This window comes from Pyrus communis, chromosome 9, assembly GCF_963583255.1.
Source record: "Pyrus communis chromosome 9, drPyrComm1.1, whole genome shotgun sequence".
Taxonomy (NCBI): domain Eukaryota; kingdom Viridiplantae; phylum Streptophyta; class Magnoliopsida; order Rosales; family Rosaceae; genus Pyrus; species Pyrus communis.
Genome location: NC_084811.1, coordinates 26,055,901 through 26,080,169, shown reverse-complemented (window position 1 = coordinate 26,080,169; position 24,269 = coordinate 26,055,901). Strand labels below are relative to the sequence as shown.

The 24,269-nt window shown below is 36.6% G+C and overlaps 4 protein-coding genes and 1 non-coding gene across 5 annotated transcripts; 1 reads left to right on the top strand and 4 right to left on the bottom strand.

The window, feature by feature from the left end:
- Window positions 1-830: 830 nt before the first annotated feature.
- TRNAL-UAA (transfer RNA leucine (anticodon UAA)) lies at window positions 831-913 on the bottom strand. Its single transcript has one exon. It is a non-coding gene; the product is annotated as a tRNA-Leu (tRNA).
- A 110-nt stretch (window positions 914-1,023) lies between these two features.
- On the top strand, window positions 1,024-4,062 carry LOC137745035 (splicing factor U2af small subunit B-like). The gene is made up of 5 exons (XM_068484887.1): window positions 1,024-1,310; window positions 1,414-1,500; window positions 1,595-1,676; window positions 3,030-3,156; window positions 3,246-4,062. The coding sequence occupies exons 1-5, from the start codon at window positions 1,071-1,073 to the stop codon at window positions 3,685-3,687; spliced, it is 978 nt and encodes a 325-aa protein (XP_068340988.1). The 5' UTR covers window positions 1,024-1,070; the 3' UTR covers window positions 3,688-4,062.
- A 1,806-nt stretch (window positions 4,063-5,868) lies between these two features.
- On the bottom strand, window positions 5,869-10,270 carry LOC137745248 (histone deacetylase HDT1-like). The gene is made up of 10 exons (XM_068485165.1): window positions 10,188-10,270; window positions 8,194-8,261; window positions 7,880-8,085; window positions 7,739-7,752; window positions 7,595-7,648; window positions 7,385-7,497; window positions 6,857-6,964; window positions 6,642-6,729; window positions 6,270-6,405; window positions 5,869-6,174 (listed from the first exon to the last, which is right to left on the bottom strand). Exons 1-10 carry the CDS (start codon window positions 10,198-10,200, stop codon window positions 6,111-6,113), a joined length of 864 nt encoding a protein of 287 aa, XP_068341266.1. The 5' UTR covers window positions 10,201-10,270; the 3' UTR covers window positions 5,869-6,110.
- A 706-nt stretch (window positions 10,271-10,976) lies between these two features.
- On the bottom strand, window positions 10,977-12,967 carry LOC137745678 (protein CDI-like). The gene is made up of 2 exons (XM_068485678.1): window positions 12,827-12,967; window positions 10,977-12,067 (listed from the first exon to the last, which is right to left on the bottom strand). The coding sequence occupies exon 2, from the start codon at window positions 12,054-12,056 to the stop codon at window positions 11,286-11,288; it is 771 nt and encodes a 256-aa protein (XP_068341779.1). The 5' UTR covers window positions 12,057-12,067; window positions 12,827-12,967; the 3' UTR covers window positions 10,977-11,285.
- Window positions 12,968-21,732: 8,765 nt separating this feature from the next.
- Window positions 21,733-22,415, bottom strand: LOC137744597 (tocopherol O-methyltransferase, chloroplastic-like). Its single transcript, XM_068484372.1, has 2 exons — window positions 22,019-22,415; window positions 21,733-21,926 (listed from the first exon to the last, which is right to left on the bottom strand). The coding sequence occupies exons 1-2, from the start codon at window positions 22,413-22,415 to the stop codon at window positions 21,733-21,735; spliced, it is 591 nt and encodes a 196-aa protein (XP_068340473.1).
- Window positions 22,416-24,269: the final 1,854 nt, after the last annotated feature.

The following is a 24,269-nucleotide window of genomic DNA, read 5'->3' as shown; positions in this document are numbered from 1 at the left end:
TGCTGTGTTTAAGAACAAGTTTTCATCCTTCTGCTTCAGTGTTCGCTGTGCAATTATCGTTTACTCTTTTCGAGTGATATGTCAAGTTACTCCCTACACCCTTTTGGGTATTGTTTTTATCAATCGTAGTCAAGAAGGAACGTTTCATTCGATTTCTTTTGATCCGGAGAAACGTGTTCATCTTCAATATGCTTGGAGTGTTCGCTCTGGACGGAGTCTCCGTGTTGTATACGCTTCAAAAGTTCGTTTTGGATTGTGATTGATAAGAACGCTTCAATGTTTTTCAAGTTTGATTTGGTCTGAGATTGATAAGAAACATCATAATTATTGTCTCCTTTTGTAAATGAAAGGTTTTATGTTTGACTCACATTAATGACAAGTTATTGAAGTACTATGACTAACCTATGGTGTGGCTTATAACAAGTGCCACTCTCCCCTTAATGTCGAATATCAGTGTATGGAGAAAAAACGTCATAGACATCGAGTAAGGTACCGCTCGCTGAGATTCTTTTGTATGTTGGTCTTGCTTGGTCTTCACAGTCCCATGGAGCACGAGAGTTGCCCTTAAGAAGTGAATCCGGATCCTAGCCAGATCATCTTCGTGAGGATTTCGATGAATCGTGTTCGTTTATTGTATATCGTGCGATCAGTTTTTGTTAGATGCTGTTTGTGTTTAATTTTAAATAAAAATGAATCTCACCAAAAGAATCCGAAGAGAATCCTGTTGGTTAAGAAAAATGAATCTCACCAAAAGAATCCGAAGAGAATCCTGTTGGTTAAGAAGTAGTCCTACCAAGTAACACAAAAAAAATTTAATAAAACAAAAAGAATGCAGGCTGTGGGGTTCGAACCCACGCGTACTTATGTACAGCAGATCTTAAGTCTGCCCCCTTAACCTCTCGGGCAAACCTGCTTGACGTTAATAGGTCACCAAAATATTATCTTTATTAGTTTGAACGGGGCAATTATTCAAGCTACAACAATAGCGGTGCCGCTGCGCGTTTCATAAAACTTAAAACCCTAAAACAAGGTCAAAGGCATCAAACAATCACAATTCGGAGGTCACAGCCATGGCGGAGCACTTAGCATCCATCTTCGGCACCGAGAAGGACCGCGTCAACTGCCCCTTCTACTTCAAGATCGGAGCTTGCCGGCACGGCGACCGCTGCTCCCGCCTCCACACCAAGCCCAGCATTAGCCCCACCCTCCTCCTCTCCAACATGTACCAGCACCCCGATATGCTCACCAACCCCGGCGTCGACCCCAAGGGCCAAGCCATCGACCCCCGCAAGATCCAGGACAACTTCGAGGTCACTCATTTCTCTCTCTCTCTCTCTCTCTCTCTCTCTCTCCCCATATATCTATACATATATTTTGGTTTTAATCGGAATTGGATTTTCGTTTCGAATGCAGGATTTTTATGAGGATCTGTTTGAGGAGCTGAGCAAGTACGGACAGATCGAGAGCTTGAATATCTGTGACAATTTGGCTGATCACATGGTATAATTTCTAGGGTTTCTGTGTCTCCTTGTTTTTGAATTTTTGATCTTTGGTGTTGGACTGATTGGTTGTGCTCATGTGTTTATGGGAGTAGGTTGGTAATGTGTACGTTCAGTTCAGGGAGGAAGACCATGCTCAAGCTGCGCTTCAGAATCTCACTGGGAGGTTCTATGCAGGTTAGTTCCCCTCCTTTATCTTATCTTGATATGTTACGGATAACATGATCGATAGTCATGATGGTATAGTGGCTTTATCTGCCGCTGTAATATGTTCCGCCGAAGTCACTTTCCTGTCTTTTGATGGATTTATGATCAGTAGATGTAGTGTGCTACATTGCAGTTCAGTGTTTATAGTTTGCACGTTATTGCTGAACTTCCAACTTAGAGTCGAGCTATAAAAGCGGACCGGGTTTATTTCGAATTTTTGATTGTTTGAATTTTAAACATGCTGTCTATCAGGGCTGGCCTTGAGACTGTTGGATTTCGGGTGAAAGTAAATTGTGCAGTCACACAATCTCACATAAGAAATTTCTATTTGTATATTGTTAGAAGACAATACTTATTTTATAGATTTGCAATCATTTGAGTGAGTTACTCAAATTTCAATTTGTAATGGTGTTGCATAATTATTTCCTGGCTTGGCATTATCGTAAACTATGACAGTTCCGTAAATACGATTAATTAATAAATCTGGTTTCAGGTCTTTAGGTATTGAGATTCAAAGTTTCAGACCATGTCCAATTTAGCCCAAGTGGGTTGGAACGGCCGAATTAGGTTTTCTGAGCTACAAGCATTGTACTTTGGTCCGTCTTTTACTCATCTTAGATTATGATTTGATGAACTACATTTTGTTCAGGTAATTCATAGTTATCCACCGATATGTGTATTTTGGCTGTACTCTTGTTTTTCCTTTAATTGGACTGATCTTGAATTGATGCTTATCCATTACAGAGACGGATTGGTTCTTATATGTGTACCCATGTCTAGTTCCATGTTTATTTTTCTGGTTCAAACATACTTTATTCATCTTTATATCTAGGCCGAAAGGGGGAGTGTCCATTGGCCATAAAGTTTACCCATTAGTAGATTACAAAATTTACTTTAAAAAGGAAGAAATAAAGGTTAAAAATCGTTTGTAGATGATTCATACATCAACCATAAAACTTGATCCGTAGAAATGACTGCATGGTTGTCTTATAGTTGTTGGACCATTAAACGAGAGCACACGTATTTAATTCCTCAGTAACTTGTGACACTGTTAATCATTACAACCATTTGCAAGTTAATGTAATGAAGCTTTATCCTCAAAATTATATCGGTAGGGTTCCGGTCAATTTGAGTTACTTTTAATTGTACATATTGGAATCAGGAGAGTTTCAATATTTTTTGTCGGTCGGGTGGCCACTCCTATTATTCCTGATCTTTTTATTGTTCTTTCTTTACAATGATAGTACTATTGGTAGTAGTAGGGTTACTGCTATCATGCAATTACTAACGTTTTGGTAATATGATGAATGTTAAACATTCTAGGGCGTCCCATCATTGTCGACTTTTCCCCGGTGACGGATTTTCGTGAAGCTACCTGTAGGCAGTATGAAGAAAATGTATGCAATCGAGGTGGCTACTGCAACTTCATGCACTTGAAGAAAATTAGCAGGTGAGATGGTGCTTTTCTCATGTTTTGCAAACAGCATGATTTTCATTAAGACTTGTTTGTTTATAGCACATAATTTTGTCAATTATTAGGGAGTTGAGGAGGCGGTTATTTGGGAGAAACAAGCGAAGGCATAGTCGCAGTCGAAGCAGAAGCCGCAGTCCTCAAAGGCATCAACGTGGTGGTTATCAGGAGCGCCCACATGGAGGTCGTGGTTTCGGTAGAAGAGGAGAAGATGAGAGAGATCATCGTTTCAATGATAAAAGCAGGAGGCCTAGAAGCCGTAGTCCTGGGCGTAGAGGAAGAAGTAGAAGCCCTGTGGGCTCTGGGCGAAGGAGGAGTCCTCCAGCCAGAGAAAGTAGTGCCGAAAGAAGGGCTAAGATCGAACAATGGAACAAGGAGAGGGAACAGGTGGATTCTGGAAATAAGTATGATGACAATAATAACAGCAACAATCATGATGATCAATGGGATGGTTCTGCAGAGAACAATGATCAGTACTTCAACGACCCTCAGCAGCACCAACACAAGTAGTAGCATGATAGATACAAAGTCGAGCTACCTGCTTCCGAGATCAAGACTCAGTTATCTCAAGCAGCTTACCGTGTTACTTGTATACAAGTTGGCTGTTGTCCAAGAACTATGTCCAGTATTCGGTGTGAAGCATTTTGCAGGCGGTAAGGTAATTTCTTGATCCTGGTTTAGGAGTCTGCCGCATGCAATGGCGAGTTTTTATTATAGGAAAGATCCTAGTGTACGGGGAAGTAAGAGACATGAATGTTTACTGGAATTGAGATATTCTCTGAGATGTCTTATTAAGTTTTTCACCCTTCTTGTTAGAATCGTTAGCGTGATCTTTTGTTGCTGCTTTTGCTAATTCGGGTGATGGTTATATACTATTATTTCCGTGAGTTCCTGTCTTCGTATTTTCGTAGGTAGTAGGTGTGCTGATAGTTTGTTTTCCGGAGCAACTCCTGGGTTCCTGTGAAAACAGGATTACCAGCTCCGGCCAAGTCATTGCGAGTTTCCATCTTAACGGTACGCGGTTAAAATTTTGTTGAAACTGGCTTTTTCACCGGCGGGAGTGAATTAGCTGATGAACCGAACCGAGTAAACTTTTATCCAATTCTCGACATTTTAAGAGAAACTCGAATTTGCGGATTGGATACTGGAAACCTGTGACCGAGAGAATGAAACTCCGATCGTTAAAAGTTCGGATCCTAAAACTCGAGATTTCATCAATCCTTAAAAGCTTGGACGCTTGTAGGTTCGACTGGTGTTCGACCGTGTAGGGCAGTACGGACTGGCGTTCCCAATTTTGGGGAAAGGATCCTCTCCGGACCCAAACCCACCGGATCCTCTAGATCCTCTAGATCCTTCTTCTTTGAAGGCGTCGTCGGCCTTCCTGGAGTTGGCGTCGTGCTTCCCCGGAGTTGGCTTCGTGATCAAGCTTCTTCTCAAGCTTCCCATGTTTTATTTTCTTCTTTTTCGATTGGTGTTCTCAGATGTTTAACAATGGAGGGGGGAGAGAGAGAGTACAATTTGTGGGCTTAAATTAGACCAGCCAACTCCAGGGAAGCACGACGCTGACTCCGGGAAGGCGGACAACGCCGACTTGGCCTTCAAAGAACAAGGATCCGGTGGGTTTGAGTCCGGAGAGATCCTCTCCCCCAATTTTGATCTTGCTAAAACAAGAAACAGTAGGCGTGCGCCTCGGCTTCCAAGCAAGTCTCGGAATCTTCCTTATTGCACACAAGTGTGCAAAAAATATCCACTAAACATTCCATTACAATTCTAACAATGTATCACGAAACTAAGGGTTAGTTTGTTATTATTGTGCTTTGAAAAAAAAGTGAGAATAAGCAGTTGTGAGAAAAAACAGTTAAGTGTATGGTAAACAACAAAAGCAACATATAAAGGAAAAAGCTAACAGTGACACCTACATTTAGAAACAACGTGCCAAATGTCACTCACTTTCAAAAATAGTACAATAAGAGTGCTTAAGAGTAAAAGTGCTTTCCATAAAAACGATCATTTGCCATTGTAATTATTTAGCATTCTAACAAACATTCAACATTCCATCAACTTAAAAATTTTACATCCTAACAATCTAATCATGTTAAATGTTGATATCAATACATGTGACGATACATACTAGTAAAAAGATGATAACCAACAACAAAATTTCAAATGAAAAAATTAATAATTAACAATCTTTCTATGCAGTTCGAAATTTATTTTATTTTAAGTCAAAAACCTAGTTCGGTTTAACATGATTTCTGAATAGGCCGAATCAAACCAAACCAAACCAAACATATTCAAACCGAACCAAACCAAACATATTACACTTTAGTCTAAGTTCACATTTTGAGTGGAAATTTAATCCCAAACCGGTCGAATAACGGTTTGACATTTAGAGTACTTTTTTTCGATTTTCTTTGTATTTGTTTTCTGTAGCCTTCTTCATTGAATCTGTTCCTAACTTTCAATTAACTGCCAATTAGACAATTTATAACCGTCCTTTCTCATACACACGTGAATCCGCAACGGAAGTTTGACTTCCCCGGGGAGGAGCTAGGCATCCCCCGGGGACCGTCGATAACAGCAAGCGGAGGACTTGCGCTAACAAAAGCAAAGCCGCTTATGGGCCAAGGCCCCTAACAGCTTCCTAACGAAACAACCATTTCTTGGTAAGAAACGAAAGTGACAAGCAGCTACGTAAAATGCGCAACAGTTCCTCACAACGTCTCAAATTTGAAAACCATAGAATTCAAAATAGTTGTAGCAAAATGCCTCCCAGATCAACTGCAAAAGTTTCTCATCCACGCCGGTTCAAACAGAACCAGTTAAGTTAGTAACGAATAATACGCTAATATCTCCGTTATCTTACTAAACCTACTTTCTTCTCATGAATCCCAAAACATCGAGATGGTGGAGGCTGGAGACTAATCTGCCTTTCACTTTGCAGCACTGTGCTTTGCCTTTGTATGGCTTTGCAACGCACCATCGGAGTTAAACGACCTGCGTGAAGCACAGCACAAGAAATTACAATTCCGTTCATGCGGAGAAAGAAACTATCAAGAATGGAACTTTTTCAAAAAATAAAACAAAATTACCTGTTGCAGGGTTGGCAATGGAAGGCACCGCTTGGTTTAGAAGCCTGTTGCTTTGACTGATCGGAAGTAGCTGGTTTTTTCCCAGTCTGCTTTGAAGGGTGAGGAGTTGCGGTGTGGACGCTGCCTTTCTTGCTACCTGCACGGACAATTAGCAGTCAATTAAACATCTCCATTTCAGAATTGTCGCTAACCGGTAATATATAACATATTCAATTGAAATGATACAAATGTCGTCAGCATATTCCACCACAAATCCATGTTTACACGTTTAAATTTATTAAAAACTTTGTAATATGTGTATTCCACAGCAAAGATCAAAATGATTAAAATGGTAACAGCATAAAAAATAGCATCGGAAGACAAAGAACTGACCAGTCTTTTCAGGAGTAACGAACTTTGGCTTCTTGTCATTAGCAGGTGTTTTAGTAGACTCAGCAGGTCGCTTCTTGCCAACATCAGCCTTGACAACAAATAAGACAAATACATTTACTTAGAAATAATAATTTGATAACGATAACAACACAGAAGGGATATAAGCACTCTCCAACATCAAAAACTAAAGGCGTTGATAATAGGAGTACTATCACCTTCTTCGGAGTCTCTTCATCCTCATCACTGTCATCAGTTTCATCGTCACTATCAGAATCATCATCACTTTCGTCAAAATCCTCACCGCTATCTCCCTTAGCCAAGGACTGTAAAACAACTCAGGCAGGAAGATATATTCAGTACTCTAGTCTCCGAATAATAATTCAGTAATCAGTTTCAAATGCAAGAAGTTGATCATTCCAGAGTGCTGTAAACAGAATATTATGGCATGAATGCCAATTCAATGTTTTAAATGTCAAACTACTAGTAGTCACACCTAAGTAATTATTTCCCAACCCCAGGATCTATATTTCTAAAAGTAACACCTAAATAAAGCGTTTTCTGTTCAGATTTGTTATGGAACACCAATATACCTAAACTACAGAGATGACGGGCAAAGAAATGTTTGATTCAGATGTGCTTTTATCAGTTAACCATGGTAGGTAAGGTACCTTAGACATTCACATATGGTAAAATATTTCAGTTACCGAAAAGGAAATTCAAACAGAATTGAAAGATGTGAATACCTGATCACCAAACTCTTCATCATCAGATTCATCATCATCATCGCTACTAGCTTCCTTTTGCTCAGATATACTAGGTTTCTTAGCTACCTCAGTACCATTCACCTTTGCCTTTCCTGTAAGACAACTCGTTCCAAATCACAATATAAAGTTATTGAAAAGAAAAATAAAACTCAAATCCCAGTTATAAAAAATGAATTAGCAAATCTTTACCCTTATCAACCAGAGTAGGTGCCCTAATAGGTGGTGCATCCTCCTCTTCAGAATCTAGACAAAAAAACATATCAACTGCTTAAGAATCAAATGCGCTTGGAAGTTAGAACTATGATAGAACCAAATATCATAACAGTGACTCACCGGACTCCTCATTAGTGAAAAGGAAACATAATACAGTCAAGGAGATGACAAATAATTTAACGATCAAGAAAATAATATAAGAATTGAGTACAATGTAAGACACACCATTTAAACATGAAATGACATTAACAAAAAGGATATCCCAAAGACTTGTATCCAGTGAAGTGGACGCTCCCATTTTTCCAGTTATGGGATAGCTCAAATTTCTGATCAAACACAATATCAAACATTAACTGCGGGTATTTATCAGCAGAAAGAAATCCAAGGGCAAGCTTCTGATTGCCAATTTTCGCAAAGAGTGAAATAGGATCGCTTCCCTTCGCTTTCTTAAGGTCATCAAGACAACCCTGCATTACGAAAATAATTTTTACACCAATTTTCGCAATATATTAAAGGCAAAAGAAACAGAAAAATGAAAAATTAACGGTCACAAAATTTTACGGGTCGCTGAGTACCTGTGAAAGGTGCAGGAGCTTTTTACCAGGTTCAACAACAAGAGACTGACCACTTTTTACCTCAGCACCTGGACATTGAGTCACAATAAGTAGTAATTAATAACTGCAAATTTGAAAGCACAGAAAATAAAAAAGGGCCGGAAACTGATGTGGCAAGTTTCAGAATGAATACAAGACATCAAAGTTCTGTTTCAAAGAGTGAAAACCGTATCATTTAGTGACAAGCATGCTGAACACGAAAAAGATGCCTATTTTCCAAAATAAGAAAAAATCAAAATCATTTAAATGCAAGCTTGTGTACTTTTCAATACCGCATTTATAATATATTAAAATTAAACATGGAAGGGAAAAAAACGCAAACGAGATTCCTGAATCACATCAATCCAATGCAAAAACAATTATGGAAAAAACACAAACGAGATTCCTAAACAGATAACAAAGCATCTTTAATATATATCACATACAATTGTATTCACCACAAGCACATTACATTGGTTCAAAACGAAATACAATGATTATAATTTTGTTACCATAACATCTCCAACATGTACAAAGAATTAACACGAACGTGCGTTTACAAGACTAAACATATTTTCCATTTATTTTCTCGGCAAACAAACAGAGTGAAGTAAGTTCTAAATAAGCAACATGAAGCCAGAAAAATACTTACCAAAACATTTTAAAAAGAGAAAAAAGCTCAAAACCCTAAGGGCTGGTATGGTACTGCTGTGCTTTGAAAAAAAAACTGATTCTGCTGTGCTGTGAGAATATGCAGCAAAGTGTTTGGTAAACTTTTTTGTAAAAGTGCTTTTGAAAAAAAAAAAACAGTATTATAGTGTTTGGTAAATTTTTATGTAAAACAGATGTGAAAAACAGCCAGTTTTTCAAAGCTGGGTTTTGCAGCTTCTTGTTTTTGGCTTTTTTTCATCCAAAACTGTGAAAAAAAGCTGAAGCTGAATGTTTACCAAAGACAAAAACAGCTTCTAGCTTTTTTTTATACCAGTTTTTGTCAGAATCACCTTGTCAAGCACAATGAAAATTTAACCAGACTAAGCCCTATGAAAATTTAACCATACTAGTCCTTCCATTTTCCCTAGTTTTCTCGGCAATCAAGCAGCAAAAATGTTTCGAACAGAAAAACCCTAACAAATCAACAATCAGACAAATAAGGATTTGTTTGATAACTTACTTGAATCCAACTTTTTAAAGTAAAAGACAATTTTCAAGTTTTATGCCTTAAAAACCTGTTTGATAGAACTATTTTCAAAACCTGAAACTAACTCAAAAATATAATCTATTATCTAAAAACACTAAAAGTGAGTTTTTAAAGTTTTTAAACTTAAACACTCATTTCTTTTTCCTCCCTCCCTTCTTCTCACTCCAAATCTCTCTCATTTTCTCTCCTCTTTTTTTATTACCTTTTGTCTCTCCTTCAATCTGCTCTCTTCATTCTTTCCATTCTCTATCTCACTCATCTTCCTCTTTTCTTCAATCATCTCTTAATCTCTTTCCTACTCTCCCCTCTTTCACCCCTTCCTGCAATCTAGTTTAAGTAGTAAGATTCAAAATTTTTAAATCACAAACCAATTAATTTTTTAACTCTTAAAGAAAATTGTTTTCAAGAAATATTCTTAACAAATGTTTTGAAAAAAAATTTCAAATAGGATACTAAACAGGCCCTAATATTTTCAGTTAATTTCTCAGCAAACCAGCACAGTAAATTAATTTCTAAACGAAGAACATGGAGCCAGAAAAATACTAGAATAAATATAATTTAAAAAAATAAACTTCCGACTAGCTTATACCCACAGCATCAAAACTTAACCAGACTAGAACCCTCATTTCCTCGAATTTTCTCGGCAACCAAACGGCGAAAATGTTAGAAATAAAAATGCAAAATCAGCCCGAGAAAACAAAACCCCAACAAATCATACGATCAGTAAGCGAGAGGGGTTTTCAAAATTACAGAGAGAGAGAGAGAGAGAGAGGAATACCCCAAAACTCCATTGCTTGCTAGTGCTAGGTTTTCTAGAAGGCTCTGCAGAATTTCAATTTCGAATTCTCGGTTTCTTTTTTGGTTACAATTTTAATCTTGAGGAACGAGGCGGATCATTTTATATGGAGTCTCCACAGTACGACGCAGAGTGAGGAAGTGACACGTGTCAATAGTCTCACGCCCGCTCGGTTGGGCAGCCCAGAAGATGTCTTTTGGACATCCAGTTTTTATTTGACAAATCAGGCCCAAAATCTAACAGGAAGCAACCCAAGAGCCCAAGCCTATATATTTGGCAGCCTCACTAATAAATTTACGAAAAAAATGATTTCCGCACGCAAATTTATTGCTTTGGCTCTGATTTTTACTTTATGCCTTAATCGTATATTTATTTTTTTAAAATTTAGAGATCACAAATAAAAAGAACTGTGTAAATATAGAAAATAAGTGTGTGAAAATTACTTTTTTCTTTTCTGATAAGAAGGATTTAGGGGACGAGATCAATGCAGAATGCGGTAGAGCGTTCAAATTACCTTGTGGCTTGCTTGAAAGAGCGAGACTTATAGCAAGCGATCAGGACTTGGGAGAAAAACTCCCCCACATCGTGTATACTGTATATCCCCTCTTATCTCACTCATAGCATGGTTGGTTGATGAGCGAGACAGAAAGAGGGATATAAACGCCTCAACGCGTGCAAGTGTTTCTTTAGACTTAGAGGCCAATTGCAACTATCAAATATTGTGAGCAATACTAAAAGGATTCTAAAAATGCCTCAACATCAAAGTAAGCAAACTTTTAATTTCGTAAATACCTTTATTTTCTAGGCAAATAAACATAAAGTACAAGCTTTTGGAAGAAAATGGTTAAAAATAATACAATGGAAATTGCAAATTATACAAGAATGTGATCCTTTGAACAAAGGTCCATTTGTAGAAGGAATTTCTAATTGCTACAACAAATAGTAAAATCATCTTAACTTCTTCTAGGATTCATTCAACACATTTCACATAAAGAATTAGAGGAGCAGGATAAATATGAACTTTAATAACGAATCTCAAACTTCAAATAGAGTACGCCAGTCGACAGCTACCGATTCTTTCTAAGTCGCTGTTTTCTTCGTTGATTCCTTCACGAACTCATCCTTCTCGTTCAGCCACAGGTCTGCAAACTCGCAATGCTTCCAAGCCTCAAACCACGGTCCTCCACGAGTGTAGTGTACAGCCTTGGGTTGTGTTTGGGGATCATTTCCGACAACCTTGTTATGTCCCTCAAGAAAATTCCATACAAATGGGATCGACCCGATTTCATTGTCCTCGAGCCACTGAAACCTATGAAGAAAAGCACCCGTTTCCTTATTCACAACCTCAGGTGTCAAGACCTTGTTCTTGGGATGCCCACAGTTATACAACACCATGGAAGACCAGTTCTTCCTCGGATACACGGTTTGCACTGCTCCATCCATTTTTGTTGTCTCCTTCGGGGTATAATCATGTTGAACACACATTATAGCATACTTATCGTCAATCAAGTCTCGCAGCTCCTTAATGTCAGCAAGGTAAAGAAAATCACAATCCACAAACATTGCCCAGCCTTCATAACTCGCCAAATGTGGAGTCAAGAACCGGGAAAAAGAGAACTCGGTGCTTTCAAATTGCCCTCGTTCACGCCAATAGAGGCCCTCCTTTCGCAGCTCTGATTGTTTGATTGGTATGATCTCAACAGGGATTGAAGACCGCTTCAAAATTGAATGGCGACAGACCTCGTATGCGAGATCTTCACGCGGATCATAACCCACAAAGATCTTAAGGGGACTTTCCTTAATGTTGCCATTAGAAGTCACTTGATGAATCTTCCCATCACTCGAACCCATCTTAGCTGATACTGCAAAGGATTATTCAGACAATGTGTTTACAAATAAACAATGAAAATCGTTCCTTTATCCGACGGATATAGGATTTTCATGGCAAGGAATAAACCATGGATTACAAATTTACAAGACAATTTTTCTAAAATCCAAGCAGGGAAATGACCGATTTATACAAATAACGAATTTTAACTAGTCGATTAATTGCTGAACAAGGAAAAGATTATTCCAATTGACATGAGCTGCCACCAAGGCATACAATTCACAGATCTGAATTGAAATTCAAAGACAATAACAAAGGGGTTGTTCTTATTTACTAGTTCGAGATCTTAGACATCACAAACAACAAGAACACTAGTGTGTTAGTAAGACCACTGTTTGGTTACCAAGAAAATGAAGGAAAATTGTGGATCTTAACACTTTCTGCTGCAATGGGTCAATTATTCATTTCCAAAAATATGCAATTCTAGTTTCTGAGTCTCAATTAGCAAAAATCCTGCATTTAATTCCTTAATTTTCCATCATTTTCGGTTAAATTAAACCAAAAAAAAAAACAAAAAAAAATTCTGGGTTCTACGTAATATAAAAATGTAAAACAAATGTGAGTTAATCAGCATAAATCCACGACCAAAGATATTCATACAAGAAATTCAGAAAACCCCAATTTTTTGGTTTTGGAGAAAGTGCAGAAACATAAACACGGAAGCTAAATCGTAATCACCATAAACCCAGAAACACACACAAAGTTGCAGAACTAGAGAGAGAAGGAGCAGTACCAAGAGAGTGTAATCGGCGCAGATCTTGCTGTAAATGCGGTGGTGGTGCTTGGTTTTCCTTTTCTTTTCCTTTCTTGAACTTTCCGGGAAAATGTATAAGCGAGGATGAGATATTTTCAATTCAATGGCAGAGAAAGAGAGAATTGAGCGAAGAAGCGACAATTCAGCGGCAGCGGAGTGAGTGGATGAAATCTGATTTGTGCACATATATATAGGGAGGGAGATTACATCATATGAGAGAGAGAGATAACGAGATCTAGGCCAGGCATTCCAAAATTGGTAATTTCATCACGTCATTTATTAGGTTGACCATTTGACATCAACCTTGAAAATAATTTACATGCTACGAGTATAATAATATTGTAATATTTAGTAAAATTACCACTGAACCATTATTGTCGCATTCTATATAATGATACAAAGATATATGAAAATTTGAGTTGTCATAATATGAACATTAAACGTCGCGATAAAAATGTATGTAAGTTATTCTCATCGCTCTAAAGGTCACCATTATTTGGTGGGCGGGGGTTACCGCGTATAACAGTTGGCAACTGTAAACCTTTTTCTTAAAAAGTGTATTTTGATGGATTTCGTACATGGTTACAAACAAAACTATTTGCTAGAAGAAGGTAGCCCATGGTGTTATTGCCCATTGCCTACTATACCATGTTGGCCCGCCCACAATCTTGAGTGACTTAGTTACCATTGCAGTGGCAAAAATTAACTATGTTAATACATTTGTGCGGATTCCATATCTATCGATTCTTCTTTTTCAAAACAACTAACTATTTAATCCACTAATGTTCGCTCTATTAATTAGGTGGTGCTATATACACACTTATTTTTACCTTACACACAATCTTTGTTAATTTATGTCTTTAGATCTTCTTTAGTTTATTCGATCTGACGGTCAAAAATTGAAAGAAGTGTGTGAGAAATAAAATGAGATGTAGCACCACCCTATATTTAAACCAGTTTTTTTTTTTTTTAAATTTTTTTTCCTCAATTTTTCAAAATTTATTTAGTTGATCTCAATTTGTTTTTATGAAATGTAACTTAAAAATATTCAAATTCTGACAAAGCAAATCACATAATTAACTCATTCCAACACAAACTAGCCATACTGCAAACTCTTCCTGCACACAACAAACACACTCCACACACGCACCAAACACGCTATACACACTCCAAGCACTTCACAAGGTTGTTTCAAAAGGCTTCAAAGTCTAAAGCGTTTCCAGAAGAGCACAAATATTTAAAGTATGATCACTAAATTTATTGGGGAGGAACTAGATGCAGCCTTTGATTCTGTTTCTGGCCATCACAGCGCCGAAACCCCCTTCATTCGGCAGCGTTTATTCCGGCTTTCGGCACGTAATCACTGCATACTTGATTAGATCCTTCTTGAATCCTTGGATCATCAGTGGCATTACCAATGCTCCTCTGATTGTTTTTATTCCTGATCAATTCAAATCAAGAAACACAGTTACACTGGGTTTTTCGACCAAAAACAATCAACGAACACAATTGTATAGATTGAAAAATGAAAGCTGAGACTGTATCTGCAACTAGAGACATAAACACGTAGAAATCAAGCAATGTAGTACGAAATGTGCATCTTTTCCCACTAAAGAAAAGTTTGGTATTGAAAGGTTTAGTTGGGAAGAAACGCTAAGTTCATACCGGTGCACAACAGCGATGTAAAACCTTTCCATGTCAATGCCGAGCGGATAACTGCAGGCCAAAATGGGGTAACATACGGGGACCAATCTTCTGCCTTGATGTCCTGCCAAGGAAGGTTTCAAATGTTATTGCAGGTTGATGTAAAGACGCCAAGTTGTTAACTCAAAAAGACTGTACTTGTCCAGCCAATATTTGAGCGGGAAGTGATTTTCGCACGCCCTTTTTCTCCCCTTGCACCCGCTTGTTTATATTGATCTGCGAAAATCATTCCTCTATTTGAGCAAGTAATTTACCTCGAGCGAATGGGACTCGAGTAATTTGAGATAATCAACAGCGGAACACCAGGCTGGCAGATAGAAAGAACTACATATCCTGTCCAGGAGGCGTTTCTCATCTGGCTTCAAGGTTGTTTCAGAAGCACCAAGATCCCTATGGCACCATGTGACCATTATTATTGTTGCTCCTGGTGCAGCAACTCGAACCAACTCATTCACAAACTGCACAGTTTTAAGAAGAGCGAAAAAGAATATTAAGGCAAGTATTTATGCAAAGAGTTTTAACAGAGTCTTTCAACGTTGCAGTTGTACTTGCTACGAAATACGACATATCAAACAGTCGTATTTACAACACATCGACAATTGTAAATCCACATTATCAACAATATTAAAGACATCGATATCATTTGACAACATATCAACAACATGTCCGCATTCAAAAAATACAATTAACCACAATGTAGAATTTTTATACAAATCATGCTCTATTATCAATCAGTTTAGTCTTGAAAGAGGTATACCTTGGCTTTGTCAGGCATGTGCTCTCCACTCTCCATGGACCATACCAGATCAAACTCCCCATCAGGAAATGGTTGGTTCAGAGCATCTGCAACTTCAAATGAGGCCTGCAAATGATGGACAAAAGTTCCCTTCATTTAATTCAGTCACGCAAACAGTAGTTGGTAATTAGCTTTTGATGTTGTAACTTTTGAAATAGCTAAAAGTGTTTTTTTGACAACCAAAAGTATTCGTGACATGTTTGGCTAAAAAACTTTAAAATGTTTCTGGATCATAGAAGCATTTTTTGGGGCACTTTTTAAAAAAGCACTCCTGTAACGACCCAGCCCCAAAATTTAAGGTTTTTAGATTTTTTTTTAACATGAATTTACAAAAATGCCCTTCAAGGCAAAGACGTTGATTTTTGTTGACCGCCTTGTCGTGTCATGTAAGAATCATTTCCTTGGTGTATTTGGATAATACTTGTCGCCACGAATGCGTAGGTATAAATGGAACGTGATTTGGAGTTCTAACGAAGAAGTTATGGGCGAGTAAAAATAGGGACAAAATAGTTATTTAAATATTTTCTAGAAGGCTCTAGATTTTTGGAGCAAAATCTGGAAAGCCACGTGTGTGGCCCAAATTGAAGGAAATGAGAAATGGACAGATGGGAGAGAAGATAAAGGGGAGAAAGAAGAGAGAAGTGAAGACCAATCGGGAGAAGAAAGTGAAGTGAGTGACCAATGGGAAGAGAGAGCAAGGAGGGGAAAGGAGAGAGTTGAGGGGGATGCAAATCGAACCCCCGACCCGTTTCCATGTCGCGACCCGATCTCCGACCCGGTGTTCCGCAACTTTTTCGACGCCTTTCACAGTGTTTTCTTAGCTTTTCACGGCCAACCATCACCTGTAAACATCACCACAACATCCTTGCTATGAATTCCACCCCAAACACGACAAGATTTGGTTCATTCGTGGAGAATAGCACCGATGGGTTCGACGAGTCTCATGGCGGCGATCCGCCATTCCTGAAGCAAACTCAACTAACCACCACCACCACCAATAGACTCCCATTAACCTCGGGAACAAAGCCTATGCATTGGTTGGGGCATCGGAGCTTGTTTGGAGTCGAATTGAGAACACCTATTTCTAGGGATTCCGATGGTTCTTGGCGTTTTCAAGCCACTTCCTGCCCGAATTGGACTTTGGCCCAGGTATGAAAGTTGTTCCTCTCATTGAGATCTTCATTCCTATAAAATTTAGGAATTTTTGGAAATGTTGGATTTTCTGGCAAGTCGGAGCCGCCATCGTCAAGGGAAAACCTGAGGGTGCCGAATCCGAATCCGCTATCTATTTCCCCAAATAACATCATTTTAGTAGAGTTTTACTAAAAGGTCCTAATTTTGTGTAGGCAAGTTGGCGGGAAGTGATCTCATTCTTGATAGTTCGAGCAGCTTTCGGGCAATGGAAAACTTGTGAGTGAACCCCTTCATAACTTATATATTTTTATAAAATATTAGCCTAGCATGCATTGCATATTTTATGAACGGAGCATGATTTATAATATATTTTACGGATTTTCCTACTTTTGATTTAGTTAAATTGTTTTTACGTAATAATTATGATTTAGCGAATTTATATATTACTAAATCTGATGAATAATTGGATTTTTGGTTATGAAATTCTATGGATTCACGTATATGTTTATTATGGATTCATGAATGTGATTTGCCATGAATTTATGAGACGAGGTTTGAGCTTTTGAGATTTGATGTTTGATACAAGATTTTGAAATATATTTTTAATGCTTATCTAGTGGGTTATCATACGGCACATCCACACACCCACCACTACAAAATTGGCTTATTGTGTCGGTTATGGTGGTGGTTTTATACTGTTACTGTCGAATAAAATATTTTTTGACAACATTTTAAAAAATGTCAGAAAATAAACTATTACTGTCGGTTATATTCAACAAGAATAATTAAGTGGGCCCTTAACTCCATTAGATACATTTTTAAAATAATTTTAACCAATTATGGCGGATATATCTGACATGAGTAAGTGATGTGTCAAATCTGTCAATTATTTTCGAATTTTTTTATACTAACTCTGACGGTTATAACTGACACAAAATTTTTTCAAATTTTTTATACTAATTTTGACTGTTATATCCAACACAAATTGTGTCAAAATATTATATTATTGAGTGAGAGAGTTTATTTGAGATGAAGCTGCAAGTGAGCTCTCTCTCTTTCTCTGTGTCTCCCTCTCATGTGAAAATTCTGCTAAAGAAAGAAACCTAATACGCAATAAAAGCTCGTGAGGATGGGATTTGGATCCTCTTCTGAGTTAATGGAGAGGATCCTCCTGACCCATTATCGTGGCTGTTGGATAAAAATCCAACGGCCCACGATGATGGGTCAAGAGGATCCTTTCCATTAGCTCAGGAGAGGATCCAAATCTGTGAGGATGTGCCAGATATGTCATATGAGTGAGAGGTCAAAATATTATATTATTTTCAATTTTTTTTAAACCATCACTTTTGATTAAATTTTCTTAAAAATATTATATTATATTAAACAAATAGTGATTTTATTGTTTATAATTGTCGAAATTTTGGGTCCCGTTACCTAATCTATGAAAGTTTTTTTTTTTTTTTTTTGTAATTTTTTACACATGCTATCTCGGAGTATATGCAAACATATTTAATGGTTGGATTGTTAAAACTAGTTTCGTAGAATGGATATCCAATCAAATTGATAGATTTAACAAACACTTAAGATTTAATGTTATACTTCCATTAAGTATAAAATAAGATTTATCCACTAGTGTAAATATTTTAAATTGAAGATTGAATTCATTCATTGCATTCTTATTGGGTCAATGAGTGTAGCTGTAAAAATTCATCAAAATTGGAGCTAAAATAACCGTTAAATTGTGATTTTTTGTTTATAACCGTTGAAAACTTTTGTTCTGTTACCTAATCTCTGAATGTTTGTTTTTTGCAACTTTTTACGTATGCGATCTCGGAGTGTGTACAAATAAGTTTGACGGTTGAATCATTGAAAAACATTTCGTAAAATGCGTATCGCATCAAAACGGTAGATTAAACGAACACTTAGAGTTAATGTTATACTTCTCCATCAAGTATAAAATAAGATTTTGTGGTATCCACTGGTGTAAGTATTTTAAATTGAAGATCAAATTCATTCAATGCATTCTTATAGGGTCGATGAGTGTAGTTGTAAAAAATTATCAAAATCGGAGCTAAAATAACCGTTAAATTGTGATTTTTCGTTTATAACCGTCGAAAACTTTTGTTCTGTTACCTAATCTCTAAATGTTTGCTTTTTGCTATTTTTTACATATGTGATCTCGAAGTGTGTACAAACAAGTTTGACGGTTAGATCATTGAAAAAAGTTTCGTAGAATGTGTATCACATCAAAACGGTAGATTAAACAAACACTTAAGAGTTAATGTTATACTTCCATTAAGTATAAAATAAGATTTTGTGGAATCCACTAGTGTAAATATTTTAAATTGAAGATCAAATTTATTCATTGCATTCTTATAGGGTTGAGGGGTGTAGTTGTAAAACAAAATTAAAATCGGAGCTAAAATAACCGTTAAATTGTGATTTTTCGTTTATAACCATCGCAAACTTTTGTTCTGCTACGTAATCTTTGAATGTTTGTTTTTTACGATTTTTTACATATGCAATCTAGGAGAGTGTACAAATAAGTTTGACGGTTGGATCGTTAAAAAGCGTTTCGTAGAATGTGTATCGCATCAAAACGGTAGATTAAACAAACACTTAAGAGTTAATATTATACTTCCATTAAATATAAAATAAGATTTTGTGGTATCCACTAGTGTAAATATTTTAAATTGAAGGTTGAATTCATTCATTGCATTCTTATAGGGTCGAGGAGTGTAGCTGTAAAAAAATCTTCAAAACTGAAGTTACAATAACCGTTAAATTGTGATTTTTGGTTTATAACCGTCGAAAACTTTTGTTCTGTTACCTAATCACTTAATGTTTTTTTTTTTTTTTACAATTTTTTACATATGCGATCTTGTAGTATCTCCAAACAAGTTTGACGGTTAGATCATTGAAACTAGTTTTGTAGAATGCATATCTCCGTTAAATTTGCCTAAATTTTGAAGTGGGAAAAGTAATTTGTGCTAAATTTTTATTTATGTTTTTCAAGTGTCGATTAGACAATATTTAATTTGTGTGATGACATTTTCATTGTACAATTATCTTTTTGTTTCTTTATCGCATATTTTACATGAGTTATTATCTATGAAACCAAACAATTATTTATTTAATTTTTAAAAACGTGTTCAATTTAAATACATATTATTTATTTATTTATTAAACTAAAGAATTATTATTTTATTTTTTTAATTCGTAACAAAATTTTGGGGGGATTTTTGCTGCCATTATTTTTTCTATCGGTTATAACTGATAGTAATGAAAATTTTATGTCAGTTAAAATGTTTTTGTTGGTTTTAACCGACAGTAAAGAAAAATTTCCAAAATAAAACCCCTCCATCTCTTCCTTACGCCAATGCCTTCTCCCTTTCCCCTTCCTTCCCCCTTTTCTCCTCTCCTTATTTCCTTCTCCTTCTCGCTTCAATCACCATGGATGAACAATTCGAGGAGCAACATTCCAAAACCCAGTACGTTTTAAATTATTTGTATTATGTTCAGTTTGTGTTTTAAATTTTGATTATGTTATTAAATGGAGTTTGTATTTTGAATCTTGATTTGAGATACCTTATCAAATATTATGCATAAATTCAAAATTGGTCTTTGTTTAAAGCTTTCATGTAGGTTTCATTTTTGTAAATATGCATCACCAATGTATTTTTTGTTATTAACAAGGAGCAATGCCTCAACAGAGAGCTCGAAACTATGGAATCCCAAATTGTATAATTTTCCTCTGACGAAGGATTAGTGCTTGATTAAGGAAGATGAAAAGGAAATCGAATGTAGGTATAATTTTTTTTTTCCAAATTGTATAATTAGTAAAAGATTATAAACATAATTAACGAACTTATATATATATATATATATGAATATATGTTTTATTTTTAGTATTATTTATTCAATTATTAGTTTTATTTATGTTTATTTAAATTGTCTTTTTTATATATTTTTATTATTAATATATTTGTTGTCGGTTTTATCTGACATAGAATGCTCTTATTTATTCATTATTGATAAATTCTCTGTCGGTTATATCCGACACAAGTTCTGTTGGTTTTATCCAATAGAGAATGCTCTTATCTATTCATTATTAATGTATTCTGTCGATTATATCCGACACAAGTTCTGTCAGTTTTAGAGTATTTTCTATCGGAAAATTCATTTCCTGACGCGAGCAATTATGCTGCTTATTATATCCATCACTGCATCCATTTTCTGTCGGATTTTGCTTAATATCCGACAGTAATATACGTTTCTTATCGGTTATCATAGCAACACTAATAAATTGTTTCCTAGTAATGACCACTGGTATTATGTATATGGTCATAGGAAACAAATGATGGAGGATGTGAGTTATGATATTTATTATACCCCTAGCTTCACCTCCGAAAGCGGTGTCAGATAGCTTCACTAGCCACGGCTAGTGTTGGTGTAGATGTATGCTATTTTATACAGCTTCTCTACGGGTGATGGACAAGTTATTCAGCTTCACCTTTGGGTGATGGACATGTTATACAGCTTTACCTTCGGGTGATGGACAGGTACTGCCTTTGGGCGACTATAATACCTCTAGTTGAGTACATCATGGATATGATTTACGATGTTTCACACATGTTTTTCAAGGAATGCTAGGATTTTTATAAAACCTATTATGTAGTATTATATATGTTTTAAAAAACAGGGGGTTAGTATGCTCACAAAGAAAATGGTTTTCCTATTACTAGTATTATTATTATAAACTTTGGTCTACTCACCTTTTCTGGTTTTGCGCCCCCTTAGGAGTTAGGATCGAGACACAAGATCCCGGCGTCAAGACTCTACAACATAGATATTCTCGAGTCTTCTCAGTATAGGTATCATTTCTTTGTTCGCACCTTTTCTTAATAATTCATTCCATATTAAACTTAGTGATTGTATGTTCTGAACACGATTTTGCATCGGTATATATCTTTCTAATTAAATATTTTTATCGGTATACATGTTTTTAATGGCTTCGTCACCCTCGGATGTCGGTCAGCACGTGCCTACCCTAGTATTTAGGGATGTCGGGGTTGGGGCGTGTAAACTCCCAAGTGCTTTTCCATAATGAATTGTGCTTCTCATAAAAAAATAATAATAATAATAATAAAAAAAAAACTTCTAATACTCTATGAACAAAAGTGTTTAATGATTTCCTACAAAAACAGCCTCAGACGAACATTTATTCCAATTAACCGGATTCCGGCTAAGCCTAGAAATAAGATGAGGATACCTGGTTGGCCAACCCTTGAGCAGCAGCAAGAGCATTGGCCCTTTCAGCCTGCACAGGGCTGAGGGTGATGCCTTTTGCATTGGCGCCATATTTACTGGCCAGATATCTGGAGCTCCCTCCGATCCCACATCCCACATCCACCAAATTCTTGGGAATTCTAATTGGGGGCTCCTCTGCAAAAACCAATCTCAAATTTAAATTACAATATTACCCCAAAGTTAATTAATTTATGAAATCACCCAATTAAAGATAAAAATAGAGAGACCAGAAATGCCGGCGAATCGGAGGACCTCGTCGATCATGCGAATCTGGGCGGCGCGATGGTCAGGAATGGAGACCGAAACGTCGGCGTTCGGGTCGTAGTAGCCGTGGTGCATGTGGTCCCCCCAAATGTTCTCCCACAAGCCAGATGACTCGTCGTAAAGCTCAGCAATCCCCTTCTTCAACTCCACTACATCCATTGCCGTTGTCTCCACCACCGCGTTCAATCTCCTAACACAGTCTGTTCCTGAGCTCGCTCCAGCCACGACTGTACTCGAACAGTGGTGGCACCTGCGAGGCAGCACTGCTCTACCAGCAGAGGCTCGATGAGAGAGAGTGAGTGAGTGAGTGAGAGAGTATGAGTGCTTTGGAGAGTTGGCTCCTGAAAAACAATACTGCATGCGTATGACTTGTGCTAGGATAACAGTGTAATATGACACCCGTAACAAAACCGTCACCGTAACAAAACCGTCGAAACGTATTATTTGGTGGGGTTCGATTCGGTTCAAATTGTTTCGTTTAATATACGTAAGGTTTTTGAAGTTAACAACCAATGACTCATGTTGGTTTCATGTTGCTTCTAAGAGCATCTTTAGGTATTTTATAGTAGTTTAAGTGAGTGTGTGATGTATATATAAGAACCAGACACTTGAATTTAATTTGTATTAAACTATTGTTACATAGTAGTGCTATCCACACACTCTTTTTTATTTTCCACACATTCTCAATTTTCAACCTTTAGATCAAATGATACGAAGAAGATTAAATAACAGAAAATAACATGAGATGGGTGAGAAGCAAAAATTGGTATGTGGATAACACTACCTTTGTCACAATGGTGTGAATTTGATATGGATGAGTTTTATATATTAAATGTAGAACCCATCCATTTTTATTTTTCTCTATTTTATGATTGGCTACCTATTTTCTCTCTTGTAATTATAGTGGTATAAAAAATAAAAAAATAAAAAAAATTCACTCTCACAGCACTCAAAATTTTTGGCCTCCTGTATGAGATTGATTTCTATAATTGATATCACATTCAGTTTTCATTCTATTGTAGAAGATGTCAAATATGAATTGTCAAAATTTTAATTTGAGAAGAATAGTTGATGTCAAATTTTATTTATTTATTTAAGAGATATGTTAAATTATTGTTTATTATACATTGGGCCACAGTGATACAGTTTTAAAGGAGAAAAAAGTTTAAATAGTTTAAAAGTTGTATGTTATTGGTGATCATGGCACCTCACACATTAAATAATGAAATTGACTCCATTTTACATTTTTATTTGTTGTAAAAAAGACTCTTAAAAATAGTCAAATGACTCAGTTGTCATGTAAATTATGGCATCTCCTTGAAGAAAACCTTTGGTGTCATTTAGTCATAATTGGCGTACCTTAAACAATATTTTCCTTACCTAATTGCACAATACATCTTAAAAAATGTCAAAGAGAATTTCCTTGGACATAATTAAAGGAGTAATTGAAAGGTGACTGAAACATTGGAAATGGGGCAAGTGGCTCTGTACCACAGTGATAGAGAGAAGTATTACCTTTGCACAATGGCATGAGCATGAACTCCGTTAGCTCCCTAAAGAGTCGAAAAAAAAATGGAAATGGGGACTACCCGAGCTAATGATAAGGCAATAACATTTCCGGCCCAGTCCCATAAATTGGTTATAACGATATCGTGGAAATATTGCACGGGCCCATGGAGTTTCCTATTCCTCAACCAATTTGGTTGTGTTAGCCTTGATTGACCTAACATTTAGTTATATGCTGGCTAGAGATGCTCTAACATAATCAAACTAATGACATTGTTCGTTCCTTACATGTAATGAGTTATTCCTCTTTTGATGACAACGTGGTACCATTTCATCACATCCTTAAATAAGAAAAATATGTGAAAGAAATGATGAATGAAGTGTTGAAGTAAAGATGTGAATGTGCCACTTAGTACTACGGTCTAGTGATATTTCTCTTCACTTGTAAGTGAGATGTCTTAGGTTCGATTCTCGCCAAAAATGAAATTGAATATTATTGTTAAACCATTGTGTGGCTTAGCCCATTGTCAGGCTCTTGGTTATGGAATTAATTGTGATTATTTATCCTTCTCCTTCACCTTCATCTCTCTTGTTTTGATCTTCCAATTTCGTCTTGAGTTAGAAAATGGTCTATTGAAACACCCTTTGGCATAAAGAAAGCACAATAACAAATAAAGTGTGGTATTCTTACACCTGCCATAAAGTTAC

Excerpts from the sequence above, each read along its gene's own strand:
- LOC137745678 (XM_068485678.1), bottom strand. The coding sequence starts at position 12,056 with ATGGGTTCGAGTGATGGGAAGATTCATCAAGTGACTTCTAATGGCAAC.
- LOC137745248 (XM_068485165.1), bottom strand. Across the intron at positions 7,498-7,594 it reads ACCTACTCTGGTTGATAAGG|GAAAGGCAAAGGTGAATGGT; the intron begins GTAAAGATTTGC and ends GTTGTCTTACAG. Across the intron at positions 6,175-6,269 it reads CATTGCCAACCCTGCAACAG|GTCGTTTAACTCCGATGGTG; the intron begins GTAATTTTGTTT and ends TGCTTCACGCAG.
- LOC137745035 (XM_068484887.1), top strand. The coding sequence starts at position 1,071 with ATGGCGGAGCACTTAGCATCCATCTTCGGCACCGAGAAGGACCGCGTC. Across the intron at positions 1,501-1,594 it reads ACAATTTGGCTGATCACATG|GTTGGTAATGTGTACGTTCA; the intron begins GTATAATTTCTA and ends TTATGGGAGTAG. Across the intron at positions 3,157-3,245 it reads CACTTGAAGAAAATTAGCAG|GGAGTTGAGGAGGCGGTTAT; the intron begins GTGAGATGGTGC and ends GTCAATTATTAG.
- LOC137744597 (XM_068484372.1), bottom strand. The coding sequence starts at position 22,415 with ATGCAGTATTGTTTTTCAGGAGCCAACTCTCCAAAGCACTCATACTCT. Across the intron at positions 21,927-22,018 it reads CCGATTCGCCGGCATTTCTG|AGGAGCCCCCAATTAGAATT; the intron begins GTCTCTCTATTT and ends TGGTTTTTGCAG.